At 35.8% G+C, this 25,511-nt stretch overlaps 2 protein-coding genes and 5 non-coding genes across 7 annotated transcripts; 1 reads left to right on the forward strand and 6 right to left on the reverse strand.

Moving 5' to 3' along the window:
• Positions 1–7,310: 7,310 nt before the first annotated feature.
• LOC143612890 (small nucleolar RNA Z102/R77) lies at positions 7,311–7,395 on the reverse strand. The gene has a single exon (XR_013150019.1). It is a non-coding gene; the product is annotated as a small nucleolar RNA Z102/R77 (small nucleolar RNA).
• Positions 7,396–7,469: 74 nt separating this feature from the next.
• Positions 7,470–7,555, reverse strand: LOC143612891 (small nucleolar RNA Z102/R77). The gene has a single exon (XR_013150020.1). It is a non-coding gene; the product is annotated as a small nucleolar RNA Z102/R77 (small nucleolar RNA).
• Positions 7,556–9,833: 2,278 nt separating this feature from the next.
• Positions 9,834–11,712, forward strand: LOC143612888 (uncharacterized). Its single transcript, XM_077086754.1, has 7 exons — positions 9,834–10,021; positions 10,118–10,185; positions 10,790–10,862; positions 10,994–11,076; positions 11,158–11,262; positions 11,349–11,448; positions 11,536–11,712. Exons 1-7 carry the CDS (start codon positions 9,938–9,940, stop codon positions 11,710–11,712), a joined length of 690 nt encoding a protein of 229 aa, XP_076942869.1. The 5' UTR covers positions 9,834–9,937.
• A 305-nt stretch (positions 11,713–12,017) lies between these two features.
• Positions 12,018–12,088, reverse strand: TRNAG-GCC (transfer RNA glycine (anticodon GCC)). The gene has a single exon. It is a non-coding gene; the product is annotated as a tRNA-Gly (tRNA).
• Positions 12,089–13,417: 1,329 nt separating this feature from the next.
• Positions 13,418–13,491, reverse strand: TRNAV-CAC (transfer RNA valine (anticodon CAC)). The gene has a single exon. It is a non-coding gene; the product is annotated as a tRNA-Val (tRNA).
• Positions 13,492–19,108: 5,617 nt separating this feature from the next.
• TRNAV-CAC (transfer RNA valine (anticodon CAC)) lies at positions 19,109–19,182 on the reverse strand. Its single transcript has one exon. It is a non-coding gene; the product is annotated as a tRNA-Val (tRNA).
• Positions 19,183–22,836: 3,654 nt separating this feature from the next.
• Positions 22,837–23,289, reverse strand: LOC143612879 (uncharacterized). The gene has a single exon (XM_077086748.1). The coding sequence runs from the start codon at positions 23,287–23,289 to the stop codon at positions 22,837–22,839; it is 453 nt and encodes a 150-aa protein (XP_076942863.1).
• Between the last annotated feature and the right edge of the window lie 2,222 nt (positions 23,290–25,511).

Consider the following 25,511-nt stretch of genomic DNA (forward strand, 5'->3'; position numbering starts at 1 on the left):
TTACACTGACCATAAAAGCCTTCAGCATATCTTTGATCAAAAGGAACTCAACATGAGGCAACGCCGATGGAACGAACTCATCAGCGATTACGATTGTGAGATCCGGTATCATCCTGGTAAGGCTAATGTGGTAGCCGATGCGCTCAGCCGAAAACCCTGCCAGCTTAACTGTATCTTGCCGCGCACCCAGCCTCACTTCGCGCAGATTCAAAGCAACCTTGAATCGCGTATTCGTGACGCGCAGCGCGCATCCATCAGTAATGGTAACCTTCGCGCCGAGTTAGCGTGTGGCGCGGAAGCACTCTTTGTCCCTAATCTGAGTGGAATTCTCTGCTATCTTAATCGCATCTGGATTCCCTTTGATGAGAATCTTCGCGCTGATATCCTGTGTGAAGCGCACAAATCTCGGTATTCTATTCATCCTGGCGCTGATAAGATGTACAAGGATTTGCGCATTACTTATTGGTGGCCCGGTATGAAAAAGGATATTGCTGTGTTCGTAGCTAGATGTCTGACTTGTTCTAAAGTGAAAGCTGAACACCAACGCCCATCTGGTTTGCTCGAACAACCTGAAATTCCTACGTGGAAATGGGAATGTGTAGCGATGGACTTTATTACCAAGTTACCTTTGACAGCAAGCAAACATGATAGCATTTGGGTAATAGTGGATCGTTTGACTAAGTCTGCTCACTTCCTGCCCATTCGTGAAAACTACCGTGTTGAGCAACTCGCGCAGCTTTATGTCAAGGAAATTGTCTGCCGCCATGGTACTCCTTTGAGCATCATATCCGATCGCGATGGCCGTTTTATATCTCGCTTTTGGAAATCTCTCCAATCTGCGCTAGGAACTCGTTTGGACATGAGTACGGCATATCATCCTCAGACTGACGGTCAGTCTGAGCGAACTATTCAAACTCTTGAGGATATGCTCCGATCTTGTGTTCTTGATTTTGGAGGTAATTGGGATTCACACCTGCCTTTGATCGAGTTCTCTTATAACAACAGCTATCATTCCAGTATCGGTATGGCCCCATTTGAAGCACTTTACGGTCGTAAGTGCCGCTCCCCGATCTGTTGGAGCGAAGTGGGTGAAACTCAAATCACAGGACCCGAACTTGTTCAAGAGACAACCGATAAAATCGCCAAGATCCGTGATCATCTGCTGACTGCCCGAAGCCGACAGAAGAGTTACGCAGATCGCAGGCGAAGGCCTCTCGAATTTCAAGTTGATGATCTTGTTCTCCTCAAAGTGTCGCCTTGGAAAGGTGTCGTCCGCTTTGGGAAGAAGGGTAAGCTTGCTCCTCGATATGTTGGACCATTTAAGATTCTCGCGCGTGTAGGAAAAGTTGCCTACAGACTTGACCTGCCACCCGCGCTCAGTAATGTGCATCCAACGTTCCATGTATCCAATCTCAAGAAGTGTTTAGCTGACGAGAACCTTCACATTCCACTTGATGAAGTTCAAGTTGATGAAACTATGCATTTCGTTGAGAAGCCTGTTGAGATTATGGATCGCGAGGTTAAGCAAACCAAGCGCAGTCGTATCCCTATTGTTAAAGTTCGCTGGGAGTCCAAGCGCGGAGCCGAGTTTACATGGGAAAGGGAAGATCAAATGAAGATCAAGTACCCGCACCTGTTCTCTGCGCAACCTACTTCGAGATAAATTTCGGGACGAAATTTCTTAAAGTAGGGGAGACTGTGACATCTGCCCCGATCCGACCCGACTCAGGTACCCGTTTCTCTGACCCGATCTCTTTCTTTTATGATTTAATATTTATTAATACTTATATTTTACTTTTAATAATAATAATGTATTTTCCTTCCCGCCTCTTTCTCTCTCTTTCTTTCCGCCGTCCCGCCTTGTTTCCCTCTTTTTCTTCTAACTCTTTGCTTGTCCTTTGTTCCTTCCCGCCTAAGGTTGTCTGCGCAGCTCCACGCGCCAGACTCCCTTACAAGGAATCCTGCGTGAAGACCACCTGTACAGCGATTCGCGAGACGAACTCTTCTCGCAGCGCGCTAAGGATTTGTAATTCTTCTCGCAGCGCGCTAAGAATCGTAGTTCATCCCTCGACGCGCGAAGAATTATAGTTCTTCCCGCGGCGCGCTAGGAATTTTAGTTCCTCCCGCGGCGCGCTAAGAAATGTGATTCTTCCCGCGACGCGTTAGTTCTGTCTGCCTTCGCGCTCGCGCACTTTTGCCTTCGCGCTCCAGCCTTCTCGCGCTATGTCTTGAGTCTTTCCTTCTGTTTAATCTAGCCGTTGCTTTTGTGTTGTCTTATCTTTTGAGCTGTTGACCTAATCTGCTTTATGTCTGAAAAGCCACTTTTGGCGCAGCATGCGCACCAACCCCATTGGTTGACAGATAAAGTGACTGACATAATCTTTTGAGATCTGCTTTTGCCTTGCTTGACCAATACCTTTATCTGAACCGCCCATGCTTTTTTTTACTGTTCCCTGTCAGCTTTATCTTGCCCCCTGCAGCTGCCATATCTTTCCATATCTTTTACTTTTCTGAACTTGCTTTTGATATCTTTTGTTATCTTTTGTTTTGTCTTGTTCTGTTTGTCTTGAGATCTTTTCCCCTTTTCTAGGGATTGTGTCTCCTAGGGTTTCTCTATAAATAATAGTATTATTTTTCCTAACACTACACACACAAACACTTAATCTCTCCTGTTCTCCTTGCTCTCTCTGCCGCCTCCCTCTCTGCCTCCGTCTTCCTCCCTGTTCTGTCCTGCTTTTCCGGTAATATATATATATATATATATAATAATTTACTTATGCTAACTTATAATCAAGACTTAAAACAAATCATTAAAACAATAATCTTATTTATAGGTTAACTTGTGCTTGTTTAAAGTTGGTTCTTGCTTTATCTTACACCGCATCGTTTATCAAGTGAGTAATCTCGTACCTAATCCCTTTTTATTTTTAAATGTTTTGGGATGTTCATGTGTTCATACAAACTTAGTCTTAAAACTTGTTTATGAACTTTAGTCGCGCAGTATCCCATGTGTTGAGGACGTTTACTTGGCTGTTTATTTGTATGTGTGTATCATTAACCGCTTTGTTCGGCCTATTCCGAAGTTTTCATGGATCCATTAGATGAACACGGGAGACCTATCGTTTACGGTTTTCTTTGTTTACACTTGCACAGATGTTTTCTCGTTTTTGTGCTCAATTGGGAGCACGGATTGAACTATGAACTATGAGCTATGATCTATCTAGGCTTGATCACAATCTGATTGCACCCTTGTTAAACACCAGACATACACGTGTTGCGCGCAGATTTATTGCTATCTATGTATTGTATTAAACTTGATTTCTCACCAACACGCAAGTGTTTGACGTTTATTTTAACACATGTTCAGGTTTGCAGTAGCTGTTTTGGAGCTTGTGGACACATAGGACGTTTTTACTTTTGGACCTAGATTAAAATGTATCAAGACAAGTTATTGCTGTTCAAATATTTTGATTTATAATATATTGATTTATGTTGGTTTATTTATATCTTATGTATACGTTGCGCATGCGTGAATGAATATATTTATTAAATATTGACACCCAATAGTGTCACGAGTAATGAAACAATATGTGGCGCCCCGATGTATAATCCGCCTTTGGTCGGGGTGTTACACACACGACTCCTCATGTTCAGCAAATGGTGTCGACTACGAATAGAATATGGATGTTATCTAGTCGACGGTATTTATCCGGAGTGGGCCACTTTGGTGCTTAAATTTACATGCCCAACTGGCAATAAACGACAATATTTCAAGAAAAAACACGAGTTGGCAAGAAAGGGCGTCGAAATGGCATTTGGGGTATTAAAGAAACGTTGGAGTATCATTAATCTGCCACTTGTAATCACCAAAAGGATAAGTTAAGAAACATAACGTATGCTTGCATTATCTTACACAATATGATATTGGAGGTCTCGGACAGAGCTATTTGTCAAGACGACTACAACAATGTACCAGAGTCGATCTCAACACTAAACGTTGATGAAAAACTTGCTAATGTATTAGAAACGCGAAGAAGGGTAACGAATCAAAGTCTTCGATCGGATTTGATTGAACATCTTTGGGAGAACAAACAAAATATGACGACGAATAAAATATTTATAGTTTTTTTATTTAGTTTGTGTTTAATTTTTTAAATTTATTAATATTGTTACGTGGCAGTGGCGTGGCGTTGTAGAGGGGCAACGTTGCCCCCTTCCACAGAGGATGGTCTAAGTGATTGTATGTTTTGTTGATGTTATTTATTTTCCGTTATATTGTTTGGGTTGCTTGCCCCTTGTAAGTGGTTTCTATTTTTGTTTTAATAATATTTGTTGAGTACCAGAATATCAGTTAAGTGCTCCAATGATTATAAAGATGAAAACGACCACATCTCATCTTTTTTGTCTCGTCTCGTATATGCAAAGCACGAATACTCAATATAAGAGGTCAGAGACAAGAGTCTCTGAACCACCGTCCGACGCTCAAGTCAGTGTTGGATTCATATCATCATAAAATATTTTAGCGTGTAATGCATTGAAAGGGTAAAAGTTACATTATCATGAAGATGGAGTGCCCTTTAAATAGGGAACACGTGACTAGGGTTTTCATAGGCCTTTATATATTAGACGCAATTTAGGGGCAAAACCTAAGCGAAATTAACCGGTAATCGAATTAATCGAGAATCGGTTATCGATTATCTTGTACCCTCTGGTAATTGAAATTAACCGAACCAAACTATTCATATTTTCATGTATTGTCAGTTTGCCACGAGGGGTGAGCAATAATCGAACCGAAAACGGACGAAACCAAGCCAAAATTAACCAATAACTGAATAACCGAAATTGATTATTGGTTAATTTTTGTACCTTCAGTTAACCTTTAATATTTTCATGTATTTCTAGCTTTTATACCTTCATTTTATGTATTTTGTGTTTTATATCACCATTGCATGTATATATTGCATCATTTCATATACTTGTACCTTCATTTTATCATTTAATCATGCATCTATTTATGTATTTTTAAAGTAAATTCTTTATGCATAAATTTGTTTTTGGCTATTAACAGAACCGAAGTTATAAAAAATTAACCAAATAAGCCGAACAGAATAACGTAAAAACGATTGGTTAATTTGGTTGAGACTAATAACCGAATTGAACCATGTAAACCCCTAGCTAAAATCTAATCCAGGTTTCACACGCTTAATGAATTGCCAAATGAATGCAAAGAGGGTGATATACTCATAACACACGGGCATGTGAACAAAACATATAATTGTGTACTACTTACCATTCAAGTTACTTTTGGGTATAACATTGTTTACACAATAAATATCTCATATCGATACTTTCCATCCAAAATTCATATATCTTACATAATAATACACGTTACGCCGACTATGTGAAAACCAAATTTTTATAAGGTCCTGTTCGTTTCAAGGATTTGGAAGAAATTCTAAAGAATGGCGTTTCATTAAATGAAAAAATGGAATTGAAAACTAAATTCCATCAAATTCCACATTTCATGGGATTTTAAAATCCAACCTATTTTAAAGGATTATTATGGAAAATAAAAACCCCTCCAAAATTAATAAAAAAATCATAACTCAAAATATAAATCAAAAACGAAAAATGTAAAAAAACTAAAACGGTTTCCGCCTTTGCCCTCGCTCTTAAAAAAAGACCAAGAATTGAACCGAATTGATGGAAACCGAAAAAATCGATCAAAACGAAACAAAAAAAACTAAAACCGAACAGAAATGAAACTAAAAAAACCGACCACAACAAAACAGAAGGCCAAAAACGAATCCGTAACCGACCAAAAACAAACAAAAAAAGATTGCAATTCCAACATAATAACCAACCAAACACATGATAGGGATTCTCAAACATTCCATTCCATTCCAATTCCAATTTCAAATCCTTTAAAAAAAATCCGTGAAACAAACGCGCCCTAAAAAGACTATGTTAAGAACTTAGCTGTCTGATTCTAAGCCTTCTTATTTTAAAAATCAGTTCATTCAACAAGTAAAATCAGTTCATTCAATTTTAAGTGGTAGTATTATGACTATATTAAGTATCTAGTTAAGCAAGTAAAATCAGTTCATTCAACACCGTTCACCAAAGGCATTAAACATGTGATTGCAAGCCTAGCATTTTCAAAAGTATTATTCCATCCAACGGGGAGTTTGGGATTGCTTAATTTCACCATTTTTTTACTTATGTTATGAGAGGATAAGTTACCAAGACACAACATCGTCACTTATATGAGAGGATATGTTAACAAGACACAACATGTCACTTATTAACTTACGACTTACAAGGAGGTAAAATAAGAAATCCCAAACACCCCCTAAAATAAGCCGTTGTTGAGCGTTATTAGTTCTCGACTCTAAATAAGTCGGTTTGGAGTTGGGTTGGGAATACCTACAAGATGGATAATTCAGTAGGTTTAACAAGTTGGTTTATCCATGAAGTCTAGCAATAGACTTTGGCTAATGTTTAGTTTAGTCTATAATCAGTAAATACCATAATAAAGTTATATTTGTCGGTATAATTTCTTGCAATCAAGTAAAGGTTTTGGGAGTTCTCGAATAAGTTATCAAGCTCTATGGCTAGATAACAATATAAATATCAATAATATTTGGTCGGTAAGCTTCATTAGCTTCGTAAACATTTCAATATTATGGCAGATTATGAAGATATTTATATGAATAACGAGATTGATCATTTTGGTACTTGCATTGACTTTTTAAATGACTTTGGTGATTTATAGAGGATTATAGAAAAAAATGTTCGTAAATATTATTGTACAAATGTTCAATTTTTACGCAATTATTTCCAGACGAACAGATACATAACACTACACTGAATAACACTTCACAGGCAATGACCTCTTCAACAAGAGTAAAACAAATAGCAAGTATATACGTTTCTTGGTTTTGTACAGAATCATCCATCTTGTTTGTGTGTGTAGCAATTTAATAACTGTTCTGCAAATTCTATACATCAACACCACAAAAGTAAACTAGATTTTTAATAATCTACTAGTTATTAAAACTCCCGGGTAGCGGGTACACCCGATTATCAGAAATCAAACTAATATGAATGCACTTAGATCTATTTTTAATAATCTACTAATATTTTTAACTGTTTCAAATGATCACAATAGACGAAGGTTTTCATTATCATAAAACATTACTTAAGAAAAAGTGAACAAACAGAATATAAACAACAGCAAAACAATAAACACTTGAAAAATATAAAAATAAAGGCTTAAAAAATTGTAAACTAGAACAATAATGGAGGGCGAATGATCAGACAGAGCTAATACTATTTGAGCCATCATTCTGGCAAATCAAACCAATAGGGAATCTATTAATCATCACCTCATTCACCACTCCATTGTTCAACACCAAAAGCTATCAAAACACAATTCAATCAAAATAATATACAAAACCAAGAAAAAAAGAAGATCAGATAGAGCTAATACGTTGTCGCCATCATATCGGCAATCAAACCAATAGGGAAAACAATTTCCATCATCATCTCTATTTCATTCACTTTCAGAATCAAACAAAAATAAAATAAAACGAGTTGCTCGTAAAACGGCGCAAATTGTATTGGGGTTTAATATTGAAACACTTATCAGACCGCCTAAGTATATATAGATGTGAGGACGGCGTAGGGTTTAACACTTTAGGTTTTCGGTAAGTTGCATAAATGGTCCTTGTAGATGTATTTAGTATATACTCGGTCCTTGGAAATGAGTTTTACTATTTATATTAGGAAAATTGGTTTTTATTGGTCCCAACTATTTCATTTTGGTCGGTGCTGGTCCCAACTTTCACATACGTTTCTTCCACCAGTCCGCGACTAACGGAGTATTAACTCCGTTATGTCATTGCTGACATGTCCATCCTACTTGTCAAAAACATATGACATGGCAGCCTACATGGATATTATGTTTGTGTATGTTGATCATACTTAAGCCCTAATCTCTCTTCCAACTTTCATTCACTCTCAAGCCCTAATTCTTAAAATCCCCAAATTGATCATAACTCAATAAACATTCTCCTTGATTATATGAGCTTCGTCCGCCGGGTACTCCTAAACCCATTCTCCTTCAGCTCGGCCTCTGTCACCTCATCCACCTCAATTGAACCCGAATCAGTGGTAATTGTGGTCGGTTTGGTTCCGTTGTTGATTACGCGATCCGTGGTTAAGCCTGAGGCTCCCGGGCCGTTGTCAGATGTTGCAGAGACTAGAAGGAATGACTTTGATGGGGGTTTGGTGATGGGGAAGATGCGAAGAGGGGTTTGGGATGTGGGTTTGGAAGAACAATGGAGAGCTGATAAAGGCAGCGAGAATGTTGGATATTGTTTGTTGTCGGAGAGGTTGAGTTTGAGTAAACAAATGAGTGAGGTGTGATCAACTAAACTAATCATTGAATGTGTTATCTAAAATGTTATGTTTATTAGGATAGAGATTAGGGCTTAAATATAATCAACATCCACGTAGGCTATCATTTCATACGTTTTTGACAAGTAGGATTGACACGTCAGCAATGACATAACGGAGTTAGTACTCCATTAGTCGCGGACTGGTGGAAGAAACGTATGTGAAAGTTAGGACCGTTGCCAGCCAAAATGAAAGTTGGGACCAGCGCCGACAAAATGGAATAGTTGAAACCAATAAAAACCAATGTTCCTTTATATTATGAGGTCGAATTAGCGAAAACACTAGATATAATCCCATTACATTTTTATAAACACAATTCAATGTTGATAAAACACAACTTGGGTATTCATGAGTTACCTTTAAATGCTACTAACTGAACACTTTCGGTATCGATACCATTTTGGTGATTTTCGGGATCGATACTGTAAATCCCTAGTTGGATCTTGACGAGACTGTTATGAACTACCAAAGGTGAGGAATTCCTTTGGTTATCACCACGAGAATCACAATGAGTATAACAAGAACAAAGGTTACTACTATGAACTCTTCTTTTTGATTGTAGAACACTGTTAAAACTATTCTAAGACCAAGCACACTGCAAAACGGATGGAGAATCATTCCCAAAACCTAGGCCGAACCTGTGTTTATATACTACACAAGGTCGCCTATTACATATTAGGTTAACTTAAGTAACTTCGCTTGACTTTAAGTTCACTCCCAGCCTACTTCAAACATAAACATAATATATATACTCATTATAGACTCAATTACAAGCAATCATTTATTAAAATATTGTCACCGAGATGCTCCAACTGATACCTTTTGATTACCCTTACTTTTGATTGTTTGTTAAAGTCATCTCTTAGGGTGGCAGGAGTGGTTTCACCAACCGAACATCTTGCTTCGCCCCTAGAGAGGTGAAACATTGTTCCCACTCCATCCCATCCCAAATATCATCTCCATCCCGAAATTTCACCATACAGAGATCAATTTCTTCTTTGTTTATCCAAGATATCGAGGTGTGGATATTTTTAGGCGGTAGTGAGCGGCACCGTCCCTCCCCGAGCCACTCCGTCTACACTTATATCCGTTTAAAATACATTTTTACCCTTACTATTTAACCATTAAAAAAAATAAGAAAAGAAAATTGTAACCCCTTACCACCATCCCACCGGACCACTCAAACTCGCCGATCCATTTCAATAATCTCTCACCGATCCGATTACCGGAAACTGATATTCAGTTATTCACTTTAACCACAACACGATAATAATCGCAAGCCTCCAAACTCCATAGGTGCGTCAATCCTCTAATATTATTATTCCTGAATTCTCTCTTACTTCAAACAATTAAATCATTTTTGTATGTTGTTATAGTTTATGTTATACGATTTCACTTCAATTTATATTTCATATACACGAGTCGATTGAATTAAATTAAATTAAATTGCTCATGTTATGTTTTCTAGGGTTTGACAATGGGAATGAGTAAAACTGAAATCAATTTTAGGCGATTGTTAGCAGCTGCTCCAAAACAACAACACCGATCCAAACTTATTCATGTATCCGATTGTTGATTTGATTTTTATATATATGGCTGCTGATTTTATTAATTGTTATTAGGTTAATCATGCTTATATAAACTGCTAATTTTGCAGTATGTTGGTACTTTGAGAGAGCAGCTGGAGCAACTTGCTGCAGAGAAAACACCCGAAGGATTACCGAGGTTTGATTTTGTTTCCACTTTACTGCCAGTTAAGGGTGTGCAAAGTTCGGTTCGGTTATGGAACATTGCTTAACCGTAACCATGACCAAATGTTTGGTTAGCCATAGCCCATAGGTGGTTGGTTATGGGTTGATTTCGGTTAATTATCAAATATATTTTTTTATTATTGTTTTCTTTGTTTTGGTTGAAAATGGTTCGGTTATGGTTTTCCAAGCTCACTTATGAAGTTTTGAAGCTGAAATATGCCGGTTGCAAGCTTGGTTATGGTTTTCTAAGCTCGGTTATAGTCTATAGACAGTTGCAACATGAATATAATTGTTCGAATCTAGAAATGGAGGTATAAAATTATAAAAAAAAAACAAGCATATAATGGTCGTTTCGGCCCGGTAATGAAACACATTACCCGCAACCGTAAACGTAACCATAACCAAATGGTCGGTTAAACTCACTTAACATTAACTGATTGGTTTTGTCGCTATGGTCAATTTTGGCTAATTTTTCCGGTTATGGTTCGGTTTTTGCACACCCAATGGCAATTGAGGCCTCAATCTTTATAAAGCACTCAATGCGATAAGTGTTCTTAATTTCCTTTTGGTTATTGTAGGATTTCGAAAGCTACATTAAGTGAATTCTCTGAGAAAATTGAAGCAATTGCCGCCATTTTGGCTTCCTTAGAAGTGAGCATATTTCTATCTTATTAGCTGCTTATTTACATTTTTGTCACACCTTGTAACCAGACTTTAAATGCGGGTGTAACCAGACTTTAAATGCCATCTAATTAGATATTAATTTTCCTTTTATTTATTAGTTGGAAAGCCTAGAATCTCCAGAAGCACCAAATTCTGAAGAACAAAGTGTATCCCCTTCTGCAGGGTTGAGAAGAAGAAATATGTGAGTAATATTCTTTATTATGTCATTTTCCGTTAATAATGAATTCGTGTTTTATGTTATTGGCTTATCATGATTTGATAGACCCTCGTCAAGTTTTGAAGGCAAAAGCCAAAATACAGTTAACGCAACTGATTCAGATGCTATACAATTGGATGCTGCAGCACAGGCCCATATTACAAAGCACAGGTTCTCTATCTATGCATACATTCACATGGCTAAATGGGCTTATAATTTAGAACACAATGCTTTATGTTATTGTTTGACTCGAACAGGAAGCTTCAAGAAGATTTGACTGATGAAATGGTTGGGTTGGCACAACAGCTTAAAGAGAGCACACTCATAATGAATCAATCAATAAAAAACACTGAAAAAGTATGTTTTTAGAATTCATGTTTCATTCAGAAACGGTTTATGTACTTTCATTAACAAAGTGGTTAATTTGTTATGATTGGGGTACAGATTCTGGACTCAACCGAAGAAGCAGTTGAGCGTAGCTTAGCCAGCACGGGGCGAGCCAACACACAGGCAATGGCTATATATTCTGAGAGTTCCAAGACTTCATGCTTCACATGGCTTGTCATGCTTCTGATGACATGTATGTTTGTCATGGTTGTTCTTCTTATCAAAGTCACATAAAGTAGCATTGTCTGTATGAAATCTGATAATTTCATTTTAGACTTTGGTAACTTGAAAATATTGTATCTTGTTGCATGATTTCTTAGACTTGCGTGAATGTATAATGACTAGTTGAGGAGAGTATAGAGGTAGTCTTGATTTTGAAAGGCACAAGGCTATAAGGTCTCTGGAGCCGAGCGCATACGTCAAGTATGTGCAATACGGTTTTATATAGTATCATCTATATGTACAACTTTTGGGTATGGAAAGGGTACTACATAAAATTATGAATTTATTAAATTAAAATGTGGTTTGGCAAAAAGATATGCACCAGCCGGGAATCGAACCCGGGTCTGTACCGTGGCAGGGTACTATTCTACCACTAGACCACTGGTGCGTTAATGGCCTGTGTCTTGGTGATCAATAAGACTATTTATTGCTTAAGGTGATCCAAATGTGCGTTAAAATGACCATGATGCATCAGTGTTACATCTTTAAAACTTATCGTCACTTACCAACTCATAAGATAAAATTATATCAATATCATGTATGAAAATAATACCACTCACCATAACATACATTTGTAAAATGTTTTTCTATTATACATTTTTCAAACGCGTACATATAAAGTTGTCGCATACAAAAGAGAGGTTTCACGTGAAGTTCCAAAATACAAACTCATTTTAAAGAGTCAAAAATTTTCTTCATGCTATGTGTGTAATTAACCATGACCAATAAACACAGTTTATAAACGTTACCTAAAAAGCTAAGTGATTACATGACTTTACTAGCAAAACAAATTAATAAATAACACCCCAAAAATATGAACTATATGGGCAAAATGAAGCCACTTTCGTGTCATGTATTAACCATCTCCTTTAAAGAAAACCCATTCGCAAAATATGTCAATAGCACTACATAGATTATTGTATGTGATCCAATCGTGTATTTACCATGCACTTGTCTCATAACATAACCTTTTCAAACATGTGCTATCAAGTTCTATTCTTTTTTTTAACAACCAACGAAACATTATTCATTAATATAACTTTTATAAGGCACCTCTAACAAGTTGCTAGAGATGGAAACTCCATTATAACCAATACAAGCCATTACACTGGCCATCCTAATACAAATGATTAAAACTAAAATATCACCACATTTCCCAGGATAAATTCAACCACCTTGATCTATTTCGCACCCATAAATAGCTCAACGCTTATGTTTCACTAATTAGATTCACAAGTTTACTGGTTTGTTGTCAATTCCAGTGCGCTTATTGCCCTACACACACTCCAAATTGTTGTTAAACATACCAAGTAGAACACTTTCGCCTTGCCTTTATGAAATAAATATCGTTTGTTTTAAAATGTGCGAGGAAAGGATATCACAATTATATCGTTCTAATATGAAATAAATATTGTTTGTTTTACAATATGTGAGAAAAGGAATATCAAATAAAATTTATTTAAGTTACCTATATGGAAATGATTGTTATTCTAATGCTAATATCAATGGAATTTTAATTATTAAGGTTCATGAATAAGCAAAGACAAAGGTTTAGCTCATCTCTAATCGGCTACTCCTTAGGCGCAACAACTTTTGTAGTAACAATTTTGGCTAACATGTCATTTCAGAAAGCTCGTGTGGGTGGTGTTAACACAAAAGCATGTGGCCTCCTTAGAATCCCAACAAACAAAAAATAATACCAAAATTTAAAAATTATTGTCTGAGCCCGGATTCGAACCGGGGACCTCTAGTGTGTGAAACTAGCGTGATAACCGACTACACCACCCAGACTTGTTTGTTTATTTTCTGCATAGCTTAGTTAGAACCATGTGACAAACTCAGACGAAGCATGCCAGCCTGACCTTGAACTTATTGTTAAAAGTACACTTTTGATTTGACTTCTTTTTCCGTAGGGCGAGAGAAAGAGTGATATGTTTAACTAGTACTCGATGGATGCGTGAGTGGAGAGAGGGAGAGTTGAGTTGGTTGAGAGGAGTGTTGCCGATTGTTTAAGTGGTTTTAGAATAGTGTATGGGATAAATGACATGACATTATGAAAATGATGAGAAGGGTACCTGGTGTGACCACTTATCTTGGCCTTAATCTGCCTACAAATAAAAATCATTATGTGCATGCTAAAGCCTTTATAATGATTTCAAAATGCAAATAAAGTCCCACCTAAATCTCAGCATTTTTTTGTCATTTACATTTTGATATGATGGTAAGACGATCAGAGTGTATAATAGAATGTTAATGGTTTAATCCGTGCAAAGTATAACATTTAGTCATTTAAAAAAAATAAAAAACCTACCGAGTAGTGGCTTATTTTTAGAAATAAATATAGATAATGTTTCTACAAAGTTTTGCTCTTAGATTACTTTCTTCCTTTTTGACGATCATTCGTTCTTCTTTGTCCCTTATGACCTGACCCACGATCTTGACCACCTCAGTTTTCGCAACCATCTTGGTCCTCATCGTCTCGGTCTTGACCTACGGTTTCACGGCCTCTTCCACGCCCTTGTGAACTCGACCAACCCTTACCTCGGCTACTGGACTGATCATACGACTTGCCTTTATGACTACCTTCCGATCGATTAAAAAGTAATTGACCTTGTGAATTTGAAGCGCGCTCTCTCCCTCGTAGACGTTCCTCAAACGCCTTAAGTCTTCCAATAGCATCTTCAAACATCAAACTATCGAGATCAACACTTTGCTCGATTGAGGCTACGAGTTGGAAATATTTATCTGGAACTGCATCCAATAACTTTTTCACCAAGACATCTTGCTCGAACACGTGACCTAGACTCGTTGCCTTTGAAACCATACTTGTTATTTTTCCTGCAAACTCATCAACAGTCTCGTTTTCCGCCATCTTGAGTTTCTCAAATTCACTTTTCAAAGTTAGCAGTCGAGCCTTTTGAACTCGCTCGGCCCCAACATACCGTGCTTTCAAAGCCGTCCATATACCCCGGGCATTCTTGTATTGAGAAATTTGAAGAAGAATATCACCATTCACCACTTGAAACAAAAACGATCTTGCTGTTTTATTCTTCTTCGCATCAATAACCGTACCCTCTTCTGGTTGAACAACTTCCCATAGGTCTTGATCATCCAATATCGCTTCCACCACAATCGCCCATGTGATGTAGTTAGTTCCATTCAGCTTTGGAACCTGTAACGAAATCCCCCCACTCGCTTTGGGTTGGATTACCGGTCTTTCTTCGTCACCTGCCATTGACGTAGAACCCCTTTTGCTCCACTTCGTTGAAAAAATACAAGCCAATCAATTCCAAACAACTTTTCATAACCGAACCAACTTGCTCACAAAATTAAATCAAACCTTTGGTAAAACCTAACTCGTTCAACCCGTGGAAAAAAACAACCTTTGAATCGAACCTACTTGTTCAACCCAAATAAAATACGAACTCTGAATTGAACCGTCTTGTTCAACCCAAATAAAAACCCAACGATAATGATCAATTAAAACTTCTTGAACTTTTTCTTTCTTTTTTTTTTCTTACTTACGTTGAGAAAAAAAAACAATTCGAGAATAAACTCCAAATCCTCCTTGCCTCGTACTTCAATTATTTTTACTTTTGTGAACCTAATATACTTCTTTAATCACAAAGTCAAATAAGACCACACAGTTAAGAAAATTGAGACGGCAAACGTACGCAACCGGAGCTATTCCAAATAACCACAAACGGATTGTTGCTCGTCGCCAACAACCAGCCGTGCCTCGACGGAAACCAACTTGTTTCCTAATTGTCGGCGTACAAACAACCTCCTCGCTGCCTGCCGCCGACAATCACTTACAATCCGATCGCCGACTCCAGCTACACAACCCGAGAACCTTTGTGTTCTTCCTATCACTTCCGTCGGACAGGAAAGAACCACCGACACACAGTTCCGACTAACCCGCTTTAACAAAAATACACTCCGATTCGGAAACCCAACTCAGTTCCGATATGCGCCAATGATAGCTTCTCCGAAAGCCACCGATCGTCGCTCGATTATCGATTTCTTGAACTTGGCTTTGATACCAATTCAAGTCCCAGATCGATAATCAAACACCAAGTAAACGAATAACTCTCGTTTATACTAATCAGAAAATATAACTCAAAAAACTGATTACAACTCTCAAACCCTAACTCGATTTGACTATTGATGAACCCTAACTTGGTTACACCAACTTCTTTTTTCTAATGCCTAACCATAACTCGGCTTATATAAAATAACATAACTTGCTAGTCAAGACATTACTAAATATAATAAACCCTAATAATTCTTGGGCTGGGTTTACACTTGAGCCAAACAACAATTGTGCCAACACTAAAAATAAGAACATCTCCTTTACATTTATATATATATATATATATATATATATATATATATATATATATATATATATAACTTTTACAGATTTATGACTAATTCTATATATATCTTAGTTGTGTTGGCAACAATACAAATGAAAATTTTGTTGCATATCGAGTATAAGCATCTTCTAACTACGGCACAAATCATTGGTATCATAAGAAACCAACTTATATTTCCATTTGCTTGAAAAGTCATTCATTTTGAAATATTAAAGTCCTAAACACGTTTAAAAAAAGTATGAAAAAGTCTTGCAACCTAATTTTGCTATATAAAACCGCATATAGTTGCTAAAATGCATATACTTTTGTGAAAAATGTTTAAAATAATTACCAATTATCTCTTACATTATAAAGTTTGGTGCCGCTAAGCGTCAATTGGGCCACTTAACGGCACCCTATTAGTCATTATCATTTTATTTGTTTTAGTTTCGGTACCATAACGAACATAAGGGAATGAATTCGCGTAGACTCACAACCTTTAAGACTGTGACTGCAGTGGCGGCCCAACCATTTTTGAGACCTAAATCGAAGAAAAAATCGGAGCCCATACCAAGAGTTAGAGAGATGAAATTACATATTTTATAATTTTTTTATTTTTATAATTTTTATTGTTGTGCTTCATATATGAAATCACAAAGTTTAAAGTTACTATTATAAGAAAGGAGTCTAATAAAAATCATAGAATAACCACCTTTCTTTTACTTTTTTCAACAACAATGAAAAATTTTATACATACCAAGAGAAGAAAATAGAAACAAAATGGGAAAAAAAATAAATAAAACAACTAAAAAGAAGAAATAAAGGACAGTACTTTACACTCAAACCTGGATAGGAATGCTGTACTTAAGGAAGGAAATAGGAAAAAACGAAAAATAAAAACGACTAAAATAAAAGAAAAAAAAAATGAAAAGCAGTCCTAGAAACTCGAACCTGAGTAGGAATGCTGGCTAAAAGTTAAAAGTAGATGACTATTAATTAAACCACTCAGCCATCATACATTGTTAGATTAAGTTTCAGTTACATGGTTTTAAGATGGTTTTCTGCAAATATATAAATACTTAATTTCTAAAATGGGGGCCTTATTTTTTCGGGGGCCTCAAGCCGTAGCTTCACTTGGGTATACTATAGGGCCGCCCCTGTGTGGCTGTCAACGTTCGGGTTAAACCAACGTCCAAGTTTACTGACCAACGCCACCCATTATTCTATCTCAATTTTTATAATTTTACCAGTTTTAGCTTCGGTATCATAACGAAAGTAACCTAAACCGATCGAATTCAGGTCGAGTTACCGCCTCAAGGCCCTGGACCGACAATGCTTTGGTTTTACCACTGTCCAGGTTTACCGACCAAATAAACATCAGATATTTTACTTTTATATGTTAATTTGACAAATTTATTTTTTGGGTTTAACGTTTAGGTTTTACCAACGGTGTCTATACCTTAACGAGCATAACAGATAATGTCTGAATTTACGTCGACTTACTGTTGTAACACTCGCGGTATTACAACACCCTGGGTTTTAACGTTAGGGTTACCAGCTGTCACGGCTCAATGCGACAAGCAGACACTAGTTTGTTAATATTTGATGAAGTGACAATTCAACTTTTTTAGGCAATAAGGTATTATATAATATTACTAGATTTTATCCTCCGTATTACGGGGGTCGTTTTACATTATTCGTTTTTAATATTTATATATGTATATTTGGATTTTAATTTTATTTATTGTAAGAAAGTTAATAATTAATATACTTGAGGTTTGATGATAAAATGGTTTCACAAATAAATGATATGTTATAATCCGGTCTAAAAGCTATCTGGGTTTGGTGATACCCATTACCCGTTTATTTTCTTTATTATAAAATTGTTTCTTAATTATAAATAATATTTTTTTTAAATAAAATAGGATATTAATTTTTAGTATATACCTATTTTATAGGATTTTCATATCAAATATTTTATGAGATTAATTTTTAATATAATGAGATGTTATAACCCGTTTAAGAGCTATCTGGGTTTGGTGAGACCTTTATCCGTGAATTCGGGTCAAGTGCGTGAGAAATCTTCATTTACAAATAAAGCAATCTGATGGCTTGAGAGAATGGCTGTTTTACATTTTTCATTTTTTAATATTTATTTTTTGGATTTTAATTATCTTTATTGTAAGAAAGTTAATAATATGCATAGGGTTTGATGATAAAAGGGTTACAACCTGTTTAAAAGCTATATGGATTTGGTGACCCATGACCCGCTTATGTTTTTACAATAAAATTATTTATTAATTATAAATAATATCTTTTCTTTTTAATTGGATATTAAATTTTAGTATATCCCAATTTTATAGGATTTTCATATCAAATAATTGATAAGATTAATTTTTTATTTATTGAGATGTTATAACCCGATTAAGAGCTATATGGTTTTGGTAAGACCCATGCCCATAAATTTGGGTTAAATCCAATAAGAGACATCCATTTAAAAATCAAGCAATCTGGTGGCTTCCATAAAAAGGGGAAACGACCACATCGCGACACGTAGGATTTTAGGGTTTTCGGTTATATAGATTATAGATTTTGACAAACTCAACGCTAACGTATCATTAAAGATTAACAAAATATTATCCTCTATGCAAATGCGATTTCTTCTTATTCTAATGTTAACACAATAGCATTTGAGTTATATAAGCTCATGGGATAGCAAACACAAAGGTTATAAAATATCCATCCCTAGGAGCATTCTCAACCCATCCCCTAAAATTATGTGAGGAAGGTTTGTAAATTATAGGGTGGGGTTGTGAGTGTAAATTATAGGGTGAAGAGATAAAAGGTAGTGATTTTTTGTAAATTGTATGGTGGAGAGAGAAAACTGTAATAAAAAAGGTATAAAAAATATTATTTAATTGAACAGGAGAGAGAAATGTAGTGTTTTTTAGTGTAATTATATGATATATATAGATATAGGGATAGGATAATCCTTAGATGCAACAACGTGTAATATCCCTAAAAAATGAATAGCAAAAAATTAACTCAGATGTCTAAGCCTGGGTTCGAACCGGGGACCTCTAGTGTGTGAGACTAGCGTGATAACTGACTACACCACCCAGACTTGTTTGTTACGTTTTTCACCAAGTTTAATTAGTAGCATGTGATCCAGCAATCATGCCGGCTTAAATACATTGAAGTTATTTGGCACACTATTTTAAAAATTCTAATGTCATGAAACTTCAACATTTAGATACTCAAAGATTGTTAAAATACACTTTCAGTTTTTTTCCTTCTTATTCCGCCTACAAAATTTGTTTGTAATGAAGAAATTGCAAGTCTTGCAATTCAGTTTTGGAAAATTTTACTTGGTATTAAAAAATAGTTGGAAATTCAATCTATCTCATTTGATTTATGTGCAATATTTGAGTCAATATGCATTGTTCATTAAGTTTTCATATGCAGATTGTGTTGGGTTAATCTTGATGGGTACGGGTTTTTAAACCGGGTAAATGAAAACATGCAAAAGATAAGATGGATATGGTCAGCAGGATTTTATTTAATTAGTCACATATTTTGAATGCCCGTTTAATTAGAACATAGGTCTCTTTATTGGTAAACGGTTTAGTGGTTATATTATTTCCCATGTCTTTAGGTGCAAGTATTTTGGTCTCTATTTATGTAAGTTTGATGAATTAATGAAATTACAAGAGACTAAGAGTTATTCATTTGTGTTATGGGGCCTGAACCAATAGATTGTTGTAAGAGAACTTAGATATCTAAATGGCTATAAGGCTATCCGCTATGGTGGGGGCTTCGAAGCCCCTCCAAGGTGTCACGTCATCGCCTCGTAGAAAACGCGGTTTCAAAGCCCGCCCCGCTATGGTTTAATGCTCCTTGGGTGCCCCCAATATACACACACACACATACATATATATATATATATATGTATGTGTGTGTGAGTGATGAAGAAAGAGAGGGCCCACCATCACTCCTTCCTCTTGGCGCTTCTCCACTCCGCGCCCCCACCGACAGCGCCCCGCAGCGGTGTTCCGCGCCCTCCGCGCTCTCTGAATAGCGCCCATAGCGGGCAGTCCAAAGATCGTTACCCATTGACTCATTGGCAGACCTACACTATAAGTGTAGGGGTAGATCGACCCCTGTGAATTTTTTTATTCAGAGTTATATAATAAATTGCAGTAAGCTTGATATGTAATAACAATGCAACATTGTTAATTGCTGCAAACCCAATATTTCACGAGTAAACAAAGTTTTTTAAAATTGACTATAGTTAGATTAACACTGCTAACTTGAGTATGAAAATCAACTCGATATGTTTTTACCAAAGGTTTAAGTTTATCTCAATATAATTTTCTTCTTATAAAGAGTTAATGTCCATTTTCGTCCCTGTGGTTTGCTACTTTCGCCACTTCAGTCCAAAGTTTGAAATTTTGTCAATTTAGTCCTTATAGTTTTAAACATTAGCCAATTACGTCCTCTAGTCTAACGGCATCCAACTATGCCGTTAGTTTAAGGGGTATTTTTGTCTTTCTTCTATTTATGTTTAGTTAATGGCCAGTTTCGTCCATGTGGTTTGATACTTTTGCTACTTCAGTCCAAAATTTGAAAATTTTTCAATTTTATGTTTAATTTATTCAGCTTTTTTTCTTTTTTTTTGTCTATAGCCTTTAAGAGCATAAGCCAAGCCCAAAACCATCAAGCATCGACCAAAACAGGTTTACGTTTACTCTGTCGATAACAATAATCATACCCCCCTCGTATTTAGTTTCTAGACATTTTCTAAACTCTCCCTCATGGTGGAATTCATTGGTAAAGTGGTCAAGGTAATTCCCTAAAACCGTACTATACCGATAAAACTAAAATCGTTTCTTTGGTTAATGCATAATAGTTACGGTTTAGAGATTAACATATTGTAGCAAACATCTTGGTCGAAATCACATCAGGAGGTCAAATATCCCGCATTTCCATGTTTGCTCAAGAAATCGATACACTAGATCGCATGTGTGTTCTTCAAATCGTGGTGTTGTTCTTGAATTCTTCATATCGACTACAATTCTGGGGTTGAATCCGACGAATTCAAGAACAATACCACGATTTGAAGAACACACATGCGATTTAGTGCATTAATTTCTTGAGCAAACATGGAAATACGGGATATTCGACCTCCTGATGTTGATTTCGACCCAAATGTTTGCTACGATATGTTAATCTCTAAACCCTAACTATCATGCATTAATCAGAGAAACGATTTTGGTTTTTTCGATATAGTTCGGTTTTAGGGAATTACCCTGACCACCTACCAAAGTACCAATGAATTCCATCATGGACTGAAGTAGCAAAAACAAAAACAAAAAAAAACAAAAAAAACTGAATAAATTAAACATAAAATTGACAAATTTCAAACTTTGAACTGAAGTAGCAAAAGTATCAAACTACAGGGACGAAACTGACCATTAACTAAATATAAATAGGAGAAAGACAATAATACCCCTAAGTTGAATGCCGTTAGACGGGGGGACGTAATTGGCTAATGTTTAAAACTATAAGGACTAAATTGACAAAATTTTAAACTTTGGACTGAAGTGGCGAAAGTAGCAAATCACAGGGACGAAAATGGCTATTAACTCTCTTATAAATTTGGGATTATTAAAATCCAATTTGCCTTTTGTTCTTCCTATCATGTGTATTTGTAATAATTAATGGTTTTAAGGTGCAAATAATGAAGTAGTACTTGATGGCTTATTGGGAAGGATGTAGAATATACCTGGAGGGCTATATGGGGAGTTGGGGCTTTATAAGGTCGCTAGAACTTCAGTCGAATCCTAGTCACATCTCTTGTATCTTTGTTCTCCCGATCGTTTTTCTCGTTCTCAATTGTCTGATAAATCCTCATCATGTTGAAGGTTTAGGTCTTAAAGTTTACACTAGATATATATATTATTTTGCTGATGTTTTGTATCTTTGTTGAACTTTTTATTACAATAAAATCATTTAGCTTGTTGTTTATAACACAAAGGCTAGGCATGTAAACGAACCATACATTCATGAATTGTTAATTATACACGAACGAACATGAACAAATTTTTTTCATTTACCTAAATGAACAAACATATGACCAGATGTTTTGTTCGTTCATTTATGTTCGTAAACGTTCATTTATCTACACTTGTATATGTTCATTTGAATTTTAATAAATGCATAAGCACAATTATATTTATATAAATATAAACATAAACATAAACATAAATAAACATAAACGTAAACACATATGTTTGGATGAATTATGATGTAATAGACTTGTTTGTTTGTGTTCATTGATGCTAACTTATGTTGGTTTATGTTTGGTCAATATATTGTGTTCATCTATGTTTGTTCCACTTTGATCGTTGAACTTGCTTCTTTATGTTAGTTTTAAACGAACATGAATGAACAAGAACTTGCCCATTTTCCTAATGAACAAATGCAAACAAAAAAGTGTTCGATTATACATTCGTGCCCATGTTCGTGTTCGTGTTTGGTTAATTCATCATACATGAACATGCAATAAACCCATATATATCTAATTCATGTTTAAATATGTGATTAATGAAACCGAATAAAAAACATTACCTCTTACAACCTTAATTTTGAAATCAAGTACTCAATCTGAATTTCAAATAGATTATGCTTTCATTTTAAACCATAAAACATATACCCACATGATATATGAATATGTACATACATATATGCATAGAAATGCATACACAGTTTCAAGATATTACCCTAGACGAAGCTCCAAATCCAGTTCATCGGCTCCTTGAATGCTTTCATCTTCGTGTGATCGATCGAACTGTAAGCTTAAACTTAAGCTCAATCTCACTTCCTCTTGAGATATTGGACCTGTGTATTTGCTTAAATTATTACTATCATACAGCACTTGGCTCGATGTTAGCATGAACTCCCGAGTTATCCTCTCTTGTTTATGATCATGGCTGCAGCTTGTGATCAACCACGGCTCGGATAGTCTAGTGCTGCTAGTGTTGTTAGTCGAATCAAGCCTCTTTTTGGCTCGTTCTCTGCGGTGTACGTTCATATGTCCACCCAATGCTTGAGCATTGGTGAACCCATGCTTGCAGTATGTGCACTCGTAGGTCCGCTCGTCTTGCAACTCAGGTTGATCATCATGAACCGATTCGATTGAATATGATTGCTGATCTTTGTGACTTAGCATTATGCACTTAAGGAAGAACAATCACAGAGCTCTAAGGGATTGTAGTGGGGAATTTGTGGATTTGGTTTTTCTATTAACATGACTTGTTCTTGATCAGCCGGCCATGTTTAAATATACCTTCAATGGTGACTGATGTGTTGTCTTATGCTTCCAAATTTCGCGACGTATAAGCACCGCGCACCTAGATTTTTAATATATAGTTTGTCTTTCGTGTGTGGAATTTTGTGATAATCAGGTTGTCGTGTTTAGACGACCACGACCATTTATCGTGTGGACTAATGGAAACGTAATTAGCGCGCTTTGAAAAATAGTTTTGAATCTTTGTATCCTTACTAGTTTGGTAAATATGAACAAAGGTCAATGAAGTCGCTCGCAGGTAGCACATGTGTTATACGATGAAGGTGGATTCGTTGTAATGAGTTAGACACGTCATTAGTTGTAACCGTGATATTTGTTCACTCGTCAAACCATTAGAACTTGGACGCACCGATCTAGTTTACAAGCCTGTTGTAATAACAATGCATCAACATTTTTTAAAAATAAAAAGTTAACAAAGAGTGTAATAATATTATAGTCAAGTTAAAGATAAAAAAAATTAATTGAGTGTCTTTTACATATTTTTAAGAAAGCACAAAATTGATTATTAAACTTTTAAGTGTGGATCTGAATTATATACACAATTAGAGGGAGATCTAAAGAGACAAACTCACCTAATCTAGTTATTTTATTTTTGTTTTTGGCGAAATTTAGTTGTTTTAGGCGTTTGGGAAGTATTGCTTGACTTGAAGCAGTTGAAAAGTGTTGGGAGACAAGACCAATAGATTTCCTAATTAATAAGCTCCATTATTTCTTGTTCAAATTAATAGATTGATCTTTCATCAAGATTTGGACTAATTCTTACTTGGAATTGGTCAAACATTAATGGGAATGCGTCACCAATCTAGTAATAAGAAGTAATAGGCGTACTTAGAGACACATTGAAAAAAAATAATAATATAAAACTTAAACTTAAAAAAATTATAAAGAAATTCTCCCTAACTTTAACACAACTATTACTCGATTTTTAATCTTAAAAATACCACTATCAGCAAATTGTTACATTATAATTTAAAATTGCAAAAAACTATAAAATATAATGTGATAAATAATTTATGTATATAATTGTTGTTAAGATGATTGAACAATTCTCTTCATATTTATTTAATGGTATTTTAATTAAATGTTTGAAGAGTAACAACCACACATTTGTAATTTTATCTACTATACATATAGAATTCACTTAAGATTTCACCAGTCTAGATAACTGAGACATCATGATCTCTAGTCTGCAAACTGCAATGAGAAAATCGATCATGATTCGGCATGCGAAAACAAGAAACCGAGACCCAAATGCTCAAGAACAAGTGGTGGCAGCTCAATTAGAGATAATATCACATGGAATTGTAATATATATGATTCTAACTAGCAACTTGCTACTAATTTCTAGTCACTTTTAAAGATCAATTTTCATACAACTTTTAACCATCCATGCTGATCCGATGTGTTACCAACCAATAATTCACTTTTAAGTCAAAATCGAAAACATCGTCCCCATCCAGGGGCGTCGCCCTTGGAACCCCTTTACAACCTCAAAAATTCCTTAGTACGGAAGTTATAATAATGTTGAATGAGCGCATAAATCCCGGTCATCCAAGATAGTTAGAAGACACTTAAACTGTCAACATATATAATCATCAAAGTTTACCTCTTCAGTTGCTTTAGAGCACCATTGTTTCAATTGAGACAATCCCGCCTCGACGTTTTCACCATTACTCAGAGAGCAGAACTCTCGGTGTAATAGAAAGCTGCAAGCGCCATTTATATTTTATAAATTAAAAGTAAGTATGTACGTATGTACTAGAACTCTAGAAGCAATTAAATCTTGTCTCATAACCTGTTGAATAATTTAACATTGAGGTAAGAAAAAATCTGTGTGAAGATCTTGCGAACAAAAATGGTGGCACCTATGTTTAGTACCATGTTTAGTACTCATTATTACTAAGAAAAGATATGAGTACTAAACATGGTAAAAGAGAAGCAAACTAAACATGTGATAAACTTATGTTGTGCTTACATGGTTACAGTTGAGCAAATCCAGGAAGCGGTCATTGCTGTCGACAATCTTCTGCCAATGATCATCATCATCATTTCTGCTTTTTCTTGATGCCTAATCAACATAATAA

This window comes from Bidens hawaiensis, unplaced genomic scaffold, assembly GCF_021521415.1.
Source record: "Bidens hawaiensis isolate Kalapana, Puna unplaced genomic scaffold, B.hawaiensis_p1.1 tig00035945_1, whole genome shotgun sequence".
NCBI lineage: Eukaryota > Viridiplantae > Streptophyta > Magnoliopsida > Asterales > Asteraceae > Bidens > Bidens hawaiensis.